This window comes from Saccostrea cucullata, unplaced genomic scaffold (assembly GCF_032062105.1).
Source record: "Saccostrea cucullata isolate Sc308-1 unplaced genomic scaffold, CSIRO_AGI_Scuc_v1 ctg281, whole genome shotgun sequence".
In the NCBI taxonomy this organism is placed as follows: Eukaryota; Metazoa; Mollusca; class Bivalvia; order Ostreida; family Ostreidae; genus Saccostrea; species Saccostrea cuccullata.
The window spans coordinates 163156-177272 of record NW_026926059.1 but is presented as its reverse complement, the minus strand read 5'-3'; the positions used below and the strand labels follow the sequence as shown (position 1 = coordinate 177272).

Here is a 14117-nt window from a genome sequence, read left to right as displayed (position 1 = left end):
TTATATTCTGTAAATACATCATGATCTGTCGGTTTAAGTCTGTATGAAAACAGCAAAGTTGGACATTCTCAAGTAAATGTTAACCTTTGGGTCCACAGGTTTATCGCATTTGACGTTTCAAACATTTTACTTATACTCCATCCTGGCACCTGATCCCACCTTAAGAGCTCCGGATTTTATGCACATTCACTGCAAGCCAACTTTGTTTTTTTTAAAAAAATGTTTCAAGGTTGCCCTCTCCCCCCTGGTCCGACTCAAAAGTTTTTTTTACCTCCAGGAAGCAATTCATTATATTTAATGTATTCTGGAAAAATATTTAAATATACATTTTTTAAAAAAATTAATCATTGAAATGAAATTTTCAGACAAAATTTTTTTTCTCACACAGTGACATACCTATCGACCCAATTTTTTTTTTATCCTGAGTCGGGAGAGGGCAAACAAACATTATTTTAAAGATGACCTCACAGGTTTTGTATTGTGTTTTTTCCCCTAAGAGATCGATTACTGTTAGTTATCTTCACCAGGTTCCTTTTAATTAAATTATTGACATAAATAGGTCGTTTCCTTTTTAAAATAAAAATAACTTAAATGTTTATTTTCATTTATGCCTGTCACTGGGTCACATTCGGAATTTGTTGTAGTCTAAGGGAGGTAATTCTAATTGAATAGCTCTTCAGTCGAAGAAGATATTTTAATGGATAAGCGGCAAAAATCATTCAACCTTTCCGAACGGGAAAATCAAAACACGTGTGCTGAATTTATATAGCAACGTAAGTTTAGGCCTAATATTCAGAAAGGATCCAAGTATTTTTATTTTGTAAGGATTTAATGTATGTTAAAACATTCACAGATTTATCCAGTTTTAACCAGAGATATTTCGTATTTTCTCTTTTTATTTTCCCAGACGTGACAGGAGTCAGGACTCAGTAACCTCTTTGCTATGTGACGAGTTAAATTAATCAGTCATTGTCCTATTATGTATACAGCTATATATTTTATGCACTTATACCTGATTTTATTTATTGGACGAATATTAAGGTAACTGTTATCAATAACATACGAACGCACATTGGCTCGTGGTTTTCGCCACAGGCACAGGCTGCATATTTTGCCCGTTAGGAAAAAAAGCAGCGTTCTCTGCAGTGTTTGAGTAATATATCTTGTTTGTTTCCGCCATCAATAATCGAAAATCGGGCTAAACATTTTTAGGTAATAGTAGATCAACACGCTAGTAGATATTAATGGATATGACATTAACTATGTCTCTGCCCAGATTTGATAATTGTATGCTGTGTATTTTAAATCATGAACCTATATTTTGAATATACATTTTAGGTTCATTGGTGTATTTATTACCTGCAGTACTTTACAGGACCTGGTTTCCTTAAGAACTGAAATAATGGGACATTTAAAGTAGAGGGATCTAGGGTTTCTCCCAAATAATAGAGGATTGAGGGGTAACACCAGTTTAATCGGGGGTTGATTTCATTAGGGTAAAGGAAATTCCCAGGTCCCCTGGTCTTGGGGACAACCCTAACTTTACATTTAAAAAATAAATGTATGATTTTCACTTGGACAATCTTCATACATTTAAAAAATAAATGTATGATTTTCACTTGGACAATCTTCATTAGTGCCAATCGTGCTAATAAAACATTTCCATTTTGATTTACCAGCAAGGTTTATCAAGCAACTTTTTTTTTCCAATCCCTGTCAATAGCCACAGAGGATAAACTTGTTGGGGCATTGCTTTTGATTATTATACATGTCATCTTTTGAGAATTATTAGTTTTTCTCTTAACCAATTTTATCTGACTTTTTTTATCATTTCAATTATATTTTGGAGATCCAAACTATCAGGACTCAAAAATTTTCTGAACCATCAGCCAATGTTTGTGCAGTGTCAATTGTCAATCCATCAATTCAATGTCATAGTCAAATAGTAAAACTATTCAAGTGTTGCTTTCAACACACACACACCCCTCACCCACACACGCACACGCACATCCCGAACAATTTAAATTTTTTTTTCCAAAAGTCTGATATTGGATAGTATTTTAGAAAGCTTAGTCTATAAAAAATAAAAATTGTCTGAGTCAATCTGTAGTTGAAAGTTCAATCTAGAATTTGGAGGGGAGGTTTAATATTGATTAACCTCTGCTGTGATTAAGCATGAATTTTAAAAAGAATTGTGTGAAATGTATAAAGTGGAGAAACTAGTAGTAAAATGTTGACAAAGACTCATACCACCTAACCCTCTTTCCATCTACTAAATATCTTTCTGATTGCAAGATTTATAGCCTTTTCATTATCTTAAATCTAAATCTTGAATATTCAAATGTAGTGCTATTCTCTGTTTTCATGAATGTAAACCACTTTCATATTCATGAATTAAAATATTCACACTGTTTGCAAATGACCATATTGCAGGTATTTCTGGTCTTAAACATCTATAGTAGGACTTTTAAAAGCTTTTGAAACAAAAGTTCTCCATGCTGAATATTTTTTTTTGTTGCAGAATAATTTTCAATTGGTTATTAATATGAACAAAAACTATTATAGCATTTAAACTGTTTTTTTTTTTCAGTGAGGGCCTTGTACCCTGAGGGGCATGGAGGACGGTGCAAGTAAAAAAGAGGTAAATGTATGAAATAACTAAAGAACAGCTTAATTTTTTTTTTTTTTTGGTAAAAAAACAAACAATATACTGTGGATCCATTTTCTTTAATTTAAACCTGTTTAAATAATCAGCTTCAATTCATGAATGTTTCTTAATCTTCTGTAAACTAGAAACTGCATATATTATATTGTAGATAATTCTATGCCAGTACTTGAATTTTGATGTAAAAAAATAAGGATAATAAACAGTAATCAAGTTTAAAAGTGATAAATTGAAAGAAAAGTAAACATGAACCTCTAAAACCATCAGGCGAGGGAGCAGGTGCTATGGAGGAGTAAACACCCCCTGTCTTCCAGTCACAGCTGCTGTGTGCTCCTTTTCATAATCAAGCAAACAAAAAAATTTGTGGAAATGTGAAAAGAAATTGCCCAACAAAAAATTGCATGAAAAATGTTAATCAACATTTGACCTAACAATTATAGATTGTATTTGTTGACAAGGTTATTGTATTGAACATAGAATTCCTGAAAATTTGACTTTAAAATGAGATTGTTGACAAACTTGTGTCATTAACTTATTTGCCAATAGCTTGCATTATTTTAGAAATTGTTGATATCAAAAGTTGACTCATTGACTTCAAATCAAGAGAGCTTGAACTTACATGTATTTCAGTGGTATGACTTAAAGCAGAGTAATTTTATCAGGTTATAAATATAAAATAGGAATCCACTGAATATGGTATGTGATATGCAATTATGTTTTTTTTCATCTTGAAAATTTAATATTTCTTTAAAAACTATTTTAGGTGAAACCTCTGTTGCTGAAGCTGTTCAAAAAATCTTGCAGTTATCCCCGAGCGGAGGACGTGACCTACCAGAAAATTAAATCTCTCATCGGAGACGATCTGCGTAAAGTCCAGATCGAGACATGCTTCTATGTCCAGTTTACATCAGAGGGTAAATTATCAGTCAGGACGTAAATGTGTTTTTATATGATGATTCAAACATTTAATAAAATAATAATAGCTTGTATCATAAGACAGACTGCCACAGGTATTCTAAGTGATTAATGTTTTATAATAATCTTTTAATGGTTCAGTGAAAATAATCTTTCTTCCCAGAGAGGAAAGTCTTGTATTGTTTTTATATAGCTGTTGTAGCAGATACAGCTATATTTTTAATGTTTTGTATTTCTGATGTATACACAGCTCTTTCATACTGATATTTTCAGATGTGGATTTGGAAACTTATTCCAGACTTGTTTGGGTACTAAGCACCCCATTCCTGGAAAATGATGTCACCAGAAAGAGTTCATTTGAACAACCAGGGGGAAACACCTGCCTCATAGAAATTGGACCAAGGTTTGTGTCACACTAGAAGTCCACCTGCATCCCTGATGCATTCATAATTTAACTTACTGTTAATTGTAAGAGCTTACACATTTCTTTTGTGTCCGTCATCTGTCTAACTGGCCATTTATCTAGCTACATGTATCTGGCTTTCTATCTCTCTGAAACTTTTCAGTTTGCACGGCCTGATTTTGATAAAATCTTGTTACACCAGGAATTTTTGTAAACATGCTTAATTCGGTATAAAAGTTTAGGATTTCAATGAACAGTACAACATAGCCATGGCTACTTAAAGTAAGAATTCTTGGTGAAATTTTATCAGAATTATATTTTTGGGTTAACATCAATAATGTTGGTACATTGTATTAACAAGACCACACTGTATAAATTTTAAAAACATGAAAATTGAAATATTTAGGAATGCACATTTTCTTTCCTTTATTTTTGCTTCAAACCAGGAGATATGATACTTCTGAAATTACATGAAATAAAAAATTTCAGGCAGTAACAGAGAAATGTTCCATTTCAGATTAAATTTTTCTACTCCATTCTCCACAAACACAGTGTCTATCTGTAAATCGGTGGGAATTACTGACGTGACTAGAATCGAATTCTCCACACGTTATCTCCTAACGTTTACGGAGGATTTCCAGCTAGATGGCGAGGAAGAACAGAAGGTTGTAGACAGTATTCACGACAAAATGACCCAGTGTCGTTATTTAACCCCAGTGGAGACCTTTAACCTCGAGGTCAAGCCTGAGGATGTTTATGAAATAGACGTTATGGGGGAAGGCAGAGAGGCTTTAGAAAAAGCCAGTGAAAAGCAAGGTAATTATAGAAAGTGAGTGATATCGCAAGAATACTTCTATCCTGAATTTCCTGATGTAATTTTTAGGTAAAACAATGATACAGTGCCAATAATAGGAAGAAAGTTTTTTTGTGGGGTTCATATATGTATTTAAAGGGGAAATAACCATCTAAAATAAGAACCAATAGAGTGTCTTCGCTGACAGAAAATTTTCACTAATACTAGTACACATTTCTGTAATTTGGGGGTTAAAAATATCTTCTTTCCAGTCAGAAGTACTTATATGTACATGTATATGCCTATATTTCTGTCAAATTTATTTTGTTTTACTTTGATCTGCTATGAATAACATTGGAAGGTTTCTTTCAATCGATAAAACTGCAGTTGATTTATTCTGTCTCTTAACAGGGTTGGCTTTCGATAACTGGGATTTGGATTATTACACGGAGTTATTTAGAGAGAAGATAAAAAGAAACCCTACCAATGTGGAGTGTTTTGATCTGGCCCAGTCTAACAGGTAACATTACTCTAACTACCCAGTCTAACAGGTAACAGCTCAACTCCAATATAAGGATAAAGTAGTACTTTGACTGAAACAATATTAACATATTCATACATCACTGTATATTGTAGTAATGTTATGGAGTTAAATATTTCTACATTCCACACAGGGACCAGGGATGGGTTCACGGTTGACAGTTGACACTTTCCATATGATCTACTGTCGACCGGAAACAGGTCGACGGTTGACAGTTGACACTTCCCTTGTGTTCTAGTGTCGACCGGGGACAGATCGACGGTTGACAGTTGACACTTCCCTTGTGTTCTAGTGTCGACCGGGGACAGATCGACGGTTGACAGTTGACACTTCCCATACGATCTACTGTCAACCGGGGACAGGTCGACGGTTGACAGTTGACACTTCCCTTGTGTTCTAGTGTCGACCGGGGACAGGTCGACGGTTGACAGTTGACACTTTCCATACGATCTACTGTCAACCGGGGACAGGTCGACGGTTGACAGTTGACACTTCCCTTGTGTTCTAGTGTCGACCGGGGACAGGTCGACAGTTGACACTTTCCATATGATCTACTGTCAACCAGGGACAGGTCGACGGTTGACAGTTGACACTTCCCTTGTGTTCTAGTGTCCACCAGGGACAGGTCGACAGTTGACAGTTGACACTTTCTATATGATATACTGTCGACCGGGGACAGGTCGACGGTTGACAGTTGACACTTCCATTGTGTTCTAGTGTCGACCGGGGACAGGTCGACGGTTGACAGTTGACACTTTCCATATGATCTACTGTCGACTGGGGACAGGTCGATGGTTCACAGTTGACACTTCCCTTGTGTTCTAGTGTCGACTGGGGAAAGGTCGACGGTTGACAGTTGACACTTCCTTTGTGTTCTAGTGTCGACCGGGGACAGGTCGATGGTTGACAGTTGACACTTTCCATATGATATACTGTTGACTGGGGACAGGACGGTTGACAGTTGACACTTCCCTTGTGTTCTAGTGTCGACCGGGGACAGGTCGACGGTTGACAGTTGACACTTCCCTTGTGTTCTAGTGTCGACTGGGGAAAGGTCGACGGTTGACAGTTGACACTTTCTATATGATATACTGTCAACCAGGGACAGGTCGACGGTTGACAGTTGACACTTCCATTGTGTTCTAGTGTCGACCGGAGACAGGTTGACAGTTGACACTTCCCTTGTGTTCTAGTGTCGACCGGGGACAGGTTGACAGTTGACACTTCCCTTGTGTTCTAGTGTCGACAGGGGACAGGTCGACGGTTGACAGTTGACACTTTCTATATGTTCTTCTCTCGACTGGGGACACTAACCCTAATCACAGCTATAAATGCGAAACTAACCCTAATCACAGCTATAAATGCGAAACTAACCCTAATCACAGCTATAAATGCGAAACTAACCCTAATCACAGCTATTAATGCAATACTAACCCTAATCACAGCTTTAAATGCGAAACTAACCCTAATCACAGCTATTTATATGAGACTAACCCTAATCACAGCTATTTATACGAAACTAACCCTAATCACAGCTTTTATACGAAACTAACCCTAATCACAGCTATTTATACGAAACTAACCCTAATCATAGCTATTTATACGAAACTAACCTAATCACAGCTATTTATACGAGACTAACCCTAATCACAGCTATTAATGGGAGACTAACCCTAATTACAGCTATTAATGCGAGACCAACTCTAATCACAGCTATTAATACGAGACTAACCCTAGTCACACTTATGAATGCAAGACTAACCCTTATCACAGTTATAAATGCGAGACCAACCAACTGTCAACTGTCCCTGGTCGACAGTAGAAATGATTAAATGTCAACTGTCAACTGTCCCCGGTCGACAGTAGAAATAGTTAAATGTCAACTGTCAACTGTCCACGGTCAACAATAGAACCGAATCACTACTTTTATATATGTACAAGCTTCCGCATAGGAACTACATACCCTTATATTGGAGTTGACCCCAGGTAACTTATTACTCTAACTACCCAGTCTAACAGGTAACATTACTCTAACTGGTAATTGTCCACTCTAACAGGAAACTCGCCAGACTATCTGGTAAATGCCCAGTATCTCCCCAGTCAGAGAAGTAACCATTCTTTACAGACATCAACACCATAAAAATACAGTCATATGTATGTACAGCTGTGAAGCATCTTCACAACATCAAGAGACCTATATCAACCCATTGCTGTAGGTCTATGACCCCCCCTTCCAAAAAAAAAAACAAAAAAAAAACAACTAATGAAATATATGCTGGTAAGATATCAAATGAAACTTTTCAGGGATTCCACAGCAACAAGTTGACACAGGACCCTGATGTAAGGAGGGCTGAGTAGCTGCAATTGGAATTTCTCTGGATACTTGTATCATACCCCATTGCTTTCTTAAAGTTTCATTTATAGTGAAATATTTAGGGCCCCGCAAGGATTTGCGGGTGCCCTATAGTAATCACTCTGTCTGTCCGTCTGTCCGTCTGTCATTCTTCCGTCCACAAATTTTCTGTTTTTTCCTAATAATTTTTTTTATGGTTGACCAAATAAGTTCAAATTTGGTATGGTAGTTCAGTAGGCAGAAAGACATATTTTGATGCTAAGTTTGTTTCTCTATGTCCTCTGGTTTGGAGCTGGGGTGGTGGGGTAGATTCCTTAACTTTATATAAGAATGAATTGGCAAAGAGAGATAACTGCTGAATATGTTCCCATTGTAAACGGAATACTGCAATGAGTCCCTTGAGATTAATTAGCTTTCCTCCTGAAGAAAATCCAGAGCATTATCTTTATCTGTCACATTGAGATGAATTACCACCTCTGTCTGCAAATGAAATTTGTAGTCAATTTGGAATGCTATGAAAACTCTGAAACGTGGAGTTAAGTATAAATGTTTATACTTTATTTTTGTTAAAATATCCTACACAATGAGTTCTGATTTCATTGAATTTTAAAAATATTTGCTTTATGTAAATTCAAGAATATTATTATCAATTTTTAAGGTACCTTGATAAAAACCTCATTCTATCATTAATGAAAAAGTTCTTCTTGTAAATTTAAATGAAAATGATGAGAGAGAAGTACAATTAATCCCTTGGGATTAATTATCTAGCCAGACTAGCCTGCTGTAGAAAATTTGGAAGGCTTATCTTTAGCTGTCACTTTAAGATTAATGAAAACCTTTTTCTGCAATTGCTGTTTGTTTTGAAGTTAAGGTCAAGCCTTCATGATATTTGCATTCATTGAAGGAACATATAGAGTTGTTTTGAATTGTTTTGAATCATTCCGCAAGCTGCACCCTTATAATTCTATCCCATGGTGGGGCCCTTGCTGACTGGTCAGTTTTCTAGTTACATCCACTGAATATTTTCTTCTTTATTTCTTAAGAAAACCCATTGCGTTCATCCCTGCATAAACTACATTAGGCATATCACCTGTACATATTTCTTGATCAGTGGCCGTTCCATCAATGAAACGTACAAAGACGTTCGCATCATTAACACAATAATTAATAATTTTAATCCTACTTAGGCCAGCATTTTTTTATTTTTAGGTTTATGAACATCAGAATGAAAAAGTCCCGTAGGAGGAGGAAATAAAAAAAAAAAATAAAATCATATTTCGGATACATTATCGACTTTTCTACATTAATTTTTGCTTCTTTTTTTATGCTCTCCTAACAGGCTCCTTGCCACTGGACACATAAGGATTAAAAAAGGGGAAAATAGAACCTTTAATTGTTTATTAAATCATCTACCAGTTGGGGCCAGTGATATAAATCTTGTGATGTTGGACAAAATACAGATTTTTTAAAAAAAATCAAGTTTTTAGAACTCTTTCAATACATCTTCATTTTTGTTTTTAATATGTGTTAGGTGAATGTGTAGAAATTGTTCTAAAATATTAATAATCTTGAGACCTAAAATAATAATTTCTCTCATAAAACATTAAACAGACAGGGAGTATTGGGGAGTAGGGTGGAATTTTTTCAATTAAGTGTAAAATAATTTAATTTTTCTGGCTGTCATAAACGATACTATACATGCCTGTATATATTTGTATATCCTTGTTTTTAAATAGTTGAAATATTTTATTTCTTTGGGCCATTGTTTATTTCTTCCTCAAATGGACTTAACTTCTCCCATAGTTTTATTCATTACATCTGATTCTTAATAAGCGACCCTATTCTGAAGAATGATGCTAGATCTAAGACTGTAAGCTATAAGTTACAGAAACCTAAACAATGTCTCTGGCAATAGCTACCATGGGCAGTTTTAAACCTGTGGGAGGAAAATAATTTACAACAGATACTTTTGAATACGGATACATAAATATCTCACCAACATGTCATTGTGCAACAAAGTCGTCAGCATTGTAAATGTTCTCTGAACGGGTGAAACGTTTTGAATGGCACTCCTATTGATAAATATTTACATTAAACCAAGCTTTAGTGCTGCTATGGACTTTACAAATCTTTCTTCATTTACCCGCCATGTTCAATTCAAAACCGGAAGTACGAGTTCGTAAATTTGAAATCTCGATCCCGACTCAAATTTTAGATCGGAAAGAAAAAAATCTGTTTTTCTCAATTTTATTTTTTTTCTGAAAATTCAAAAACTTGAGCGGCGGGTTTGTAAACCTAAAAATAAAAAAATGCTGGCCTTAATAAAATGATAATTTAAACAGATATAAATATAAACAATAAAATGTCTTTCTTTGTTTGTTGTTACTGGAATGAACGGTCGCAGCTATTGCAGAAAAAATTTACATAACCCTCTTACGCGGGTTATGTATTTTTTCTGCAACAGCTGCTTCCGTTCATTCCAGTAACAACAAACAAAGAAAGCATTTTATTGTTTAAAAGAATAAAAATATATATATTAAAAGTGTATCTCAGTGTTAACATGAATGTTTTTTCCTTTTGACAGTGAGCATAGCCGTCACTGGTTTTTCCGCGGGCGATTAGAGGTGGATGGGAAGGAACATCCTGATTCCCTGTTCAAAATGATAATGGAGACTCAGAAACATTCAAACTCAAATAATGTCATTAAATTCTCAGATAATAGCAGGTATGCTGGTCTTTTTGTGGTTATCTTACATATAAAAACTTTTCATTCTTAGTGATATTGATATATCAATGTATAGTTAAAGGAATGTTTAGGAATTTCTAGTTGACCATTTGATTGCTCGCTTTGCTTGTTTCAGTGCCATTGAGGGGTTTGAGACGACAGTTCTGGTTCCTAGTGACCCTACAGCGCCGAGTGCCATGTCAGAATTAGAAAATATCAAAAGACATGTTATCTTCACAGCAGAGACTCATAACTTCCCAACAGGTTAAATATTACTGACTTCCTTACACTGTAACAAATAAAAGGAAGTTCATAATTATGTATATAAAAAAAGATGCTTTATAACTTAACAGGTTTCTGAAAAAAAGTGTTTTTTTAAAAACATTTTCTTCATACTGATCTGATGTAATCTGTTCTTTGTAGGAGTGGCTCCTTTTCCTGGGGCCACCACGGGGACAGGTGGCAGGATCAGAGACGTCCAGTCTACAGGGCGGGGGGCACATGTGGTGGCAGGCACCGCTGGATACAGCTTTGGAAATCTCAAAATTCCTGGTCAATTACATTACTTTTATATTCCATAATTTATACATTTTTAAAGAGACAGTAATACTACATGTTTCACAGTCTTTGGTTTTTATGTATCATGTACACATCAAGTACATTTACGTGCTTAGGTAACTATTACATGTACTTTACCCTCATCTTAACAATTGACATGTATACATGTTTTTTTTTTTACATGCAGAAAAAATAATGTAATGTTCTCAAATGAAACTTGATAAGAGAATCTTTTAAAAACTCCATTTAAGAGATAAAAAAGTTCTTATAAAAACTTTGCTTAGATTTTCACTAGTAGCCAAACTATTTTCAGGCTACATCCAACCCTGGGAGGACCCATCTTATGTTTACCCAGGTAACTTTGCATCACCTCTAAATATAGCCATAGAGGCCAGTAACGGAGCCTCAGACTATGGGAACAAGTTTGGAGAACCAGTACTGGCAGGATTCGCTCGGTCCTTTGGTATGACGGACGGAGGGGGAGAGAGGAGGGAGTATATCAAACCCATCATGTTCAGCGGGGGGATTGGACAGATGGAAGACATCCATGTTAAAAAGGATGTACCTCAACCAGGTGAAGAATCTGTGAAAAAAAAGTTCAGTGTGTACCTTCTGGGGAAATGAATGTCAAATTGGGATAAAAATAGAATGTTTTACTATATATTGACATTAAAGAAGTACATGCATTCATCATCACTGTAGTGGACGTATGGTACAACTCTGAATGAGTATGATTTTGTAGGGATGTTGGTGACCAAAGTAGGTGGCCCCGTCTACAGAATCGGTGTGGGGGGAGGGGCTGCCTCCTCTGTCCAGGTCCAGGGGGACAATAAGGAGGAACTCGACTTCGGAGCTGTCCAGCGAGGGGATCCAGAGATGGAACAGAAACTGAACCGTGTCATCAGGGGGTGTATAGAGAGGAGGGAGAGGAACCCCATAGCTAGTGTCCACGACCAGGGGGCAGGGGGAAACGGTGAGATCTAGTGTGAGATTGAGTCTTAAATTACATTAATATTTTATAAAAAGAGAGGTCACATAAATATATAACAAAGGAAGGGTCTAACTGAAAGTGATTCACTTTCAAAATTTTATTCACTTTGCAAAAATGCATTGGTTTAAGCCAACAAGTAGCCAACAGCAGAAATGAAGAAAAATTTTTCATTGTTCATTTAACCAAAAAGATTGAAGATTCAGCTATATTTAATGAAGTTCTTTATCATTTTCTTTGGGTTGTTAAGATGTCATAGTCGTGTTAATGATAAGTTTAATTTACAGGTAATGTCCTGAAGGAGATAGCTGAACCAGCAGGTGCTCTCATTCAGGCCTCCAAGTTTCAGCTGGGCGACCCGACCCTCAGTGTCCTAGAGCTGTGGGGGGCCGAGTACCAGGAGAGTAACGCCCTCCTGATCAGCCCCGGGGACCAGGGCCTGGTACAGAAGATAGCAGACAGAGAGAGGTGTCCTGTCAACTTTGTGGGGACTATCACCGGGGATGGACGGGTAAGACAGATCAAGAGGGAAGCAAAAATTTTAATTAATTTAAGGTGTTTCGCTTCTGACGAAATTGAATTCACCGCGCAACTCGAACTGCCGGATATTGGTCTGAATGTCGTTATAATAAAGAATTCAATACGGCAGAGAATTAATAGTTTCTACAAATAATTATTATCATCATCCATAGAAAGTAACATAATAACGATTTTTTATGCCAGAAAACAAACATATACTAAGCATTTTACATTTCGCGGATGTGAACCGGATTACGATAATGTAAACAAAAAGCAGACGAGAAGTCAAGGTCTGCGCGGTAACTTTGGTTGAGATGGTGAAACCAAAGTACAGACGCCATGGGTTCGTCTCGAAAAAGCAGAAGGAGAGATATGATAAAGTATCTGCAGGGCAATTGACTCGATGGATTAGGGGAGCTATCCTTACAGACCACAATTACTCCGCCAGTGCAACCCCTGTCAGCGTTGATCACGATCACGGTTTGTACATGTAAAATACGTAATCTAAAAGACTCGTTTTCATATCTGCATCTAAATTACCATGATTACACATAGGTCTATTAGAAATATTAAAGGGAGGTACATGAATTTGTTGATGTTCATTTTATATACCAGGTCCAATCTAAAGACTTTTTGAACTATGACTTCGTGTAGCTATTTAAAAAAAATTTATAATAGTTAAAGATGTGCACCAAAAGAGAAGATATTGAATTTTTCTCAATATTTCATTGAAAAACAACATGACAGACGAATGACATAACTAAGACATTGAAAACTTGTTTTTATCAAGTATATAATTGAATTTTCAACGATATATTTCAATGATAAAAACAATTTCATCTGATTGACAACAAAGTTTTTAAAATATAATTTTTTTTTTTTGGGGGGGGGGTATTTTATTGAAAACCACGTGGCCTATTGTAATCAAAATGCAACATGGAAATTTGAATCATATTTGATGATAATAAACTTAACTATACATGATGTCATATGTGGATTTCAATAAAATATATATATACTAAGCCTAGCTGTTACAAAAAAAAAAATTACATTTGCTGATGTCTTACCTTACATGACAATACTAATCAAAGATAATTACTGTATTTTATTTTAATGCACTGCACGTGATGAAAGATATACTCATTTGACCCACAGGCCTTTAGATCACTTAGAAAAAAAATTGAGGTGTTAAAAAAAATAAAGGTATGGAACTCTTTTCATAGGGTACCTACTTTCCCCAATAAAATTCTTTTAAATTGAATGCTTTACAAATTTACTGTTTATCCATATCTATCCATATATAAACAATCTTCATTCCTTCAAATTTCATTCCGTAATTCTTTATACTTATTAAGATATTATGAAATCAATTCCGAAATTGACCTAAATTTTTTTAATTGACATCGATCAGCTTGCCAATGGGCCCAACACTAATTGTTAAGCGGGAACGACAGGACAAATTTTCTCTAAAGTCTGTTCTAAACTCAATGAATATTTGCTCATTTGAATTTGAGATTTACATGATTTTTCTTTAATTGGATCATATGATCTTACTAAGTCACAAACAAAATGTAAGCGGTCTAGGCCTAATTGTTTTGAAAATAGAAAGGTATATAATCTGACATGATAATGCATTACAGGAAAAAATTGTTCAACC

At 35.7% G+C, this 14117-nt stretch overlaps 1 protein-coding gene across 4 annotated transcripts in view; it reads left to right on the top strand.

The window, feature by feature from the left end:
- Positions 1-688: 688 nt before the first annotated feature.
- The window catches only part of LOC134270532 (phosphoribosylformylglycinamidine synthase-like), a 36942-nt gene continuing 23513 nt past the window's right edge, over positions 689-14117 (top strand). For 2 of the 4 annotated variants that reach the window (XM_062752765.1, XM_062752762.1), the window contains exons 1-12: positions 689-773; positions 2595-2641; positions 3429-3579; positions 3854-3983; positions 4501-4799; positions 5188-5296; positions 10255-10395; positions 10532-10659; positions 10819-10947; positions 11267-11527; positions 11696-11926; positions 12229-12452. In XM_062752765.1, the coding sequence (XP_062608749.1) occupies positions 2615-2641; positions 3429-3579; positions 3854-3983; positions 4501-4799; positions 5188-5296; positions 10255-10395; positions 10532-10659; positions 10819-10947; positions 11267-11527; positions 11696-11926; positions 12229-12452 (1830 nt within the window). In that variant the 5' untranslated portion in view covers positions 689-773; positions 2595-2614. Of the gene's footprint in view, positions 774-976; positions 1042-1142; positions 1213-2590; positions 2642-3428; positions 3580-3853; positions 3984-4500; positions 4800-5187; positions 5297-10254; positions 10396-10531; positions 10660-10818; positions 10948-11266; positions 11528-11695; positions 11927-12228; positions 12453-14117 lie in introns of those variants that run through there. The other 2 variants (XM_062752764.1, XM_062752763.1) reach the window with 2 other exon arrangements.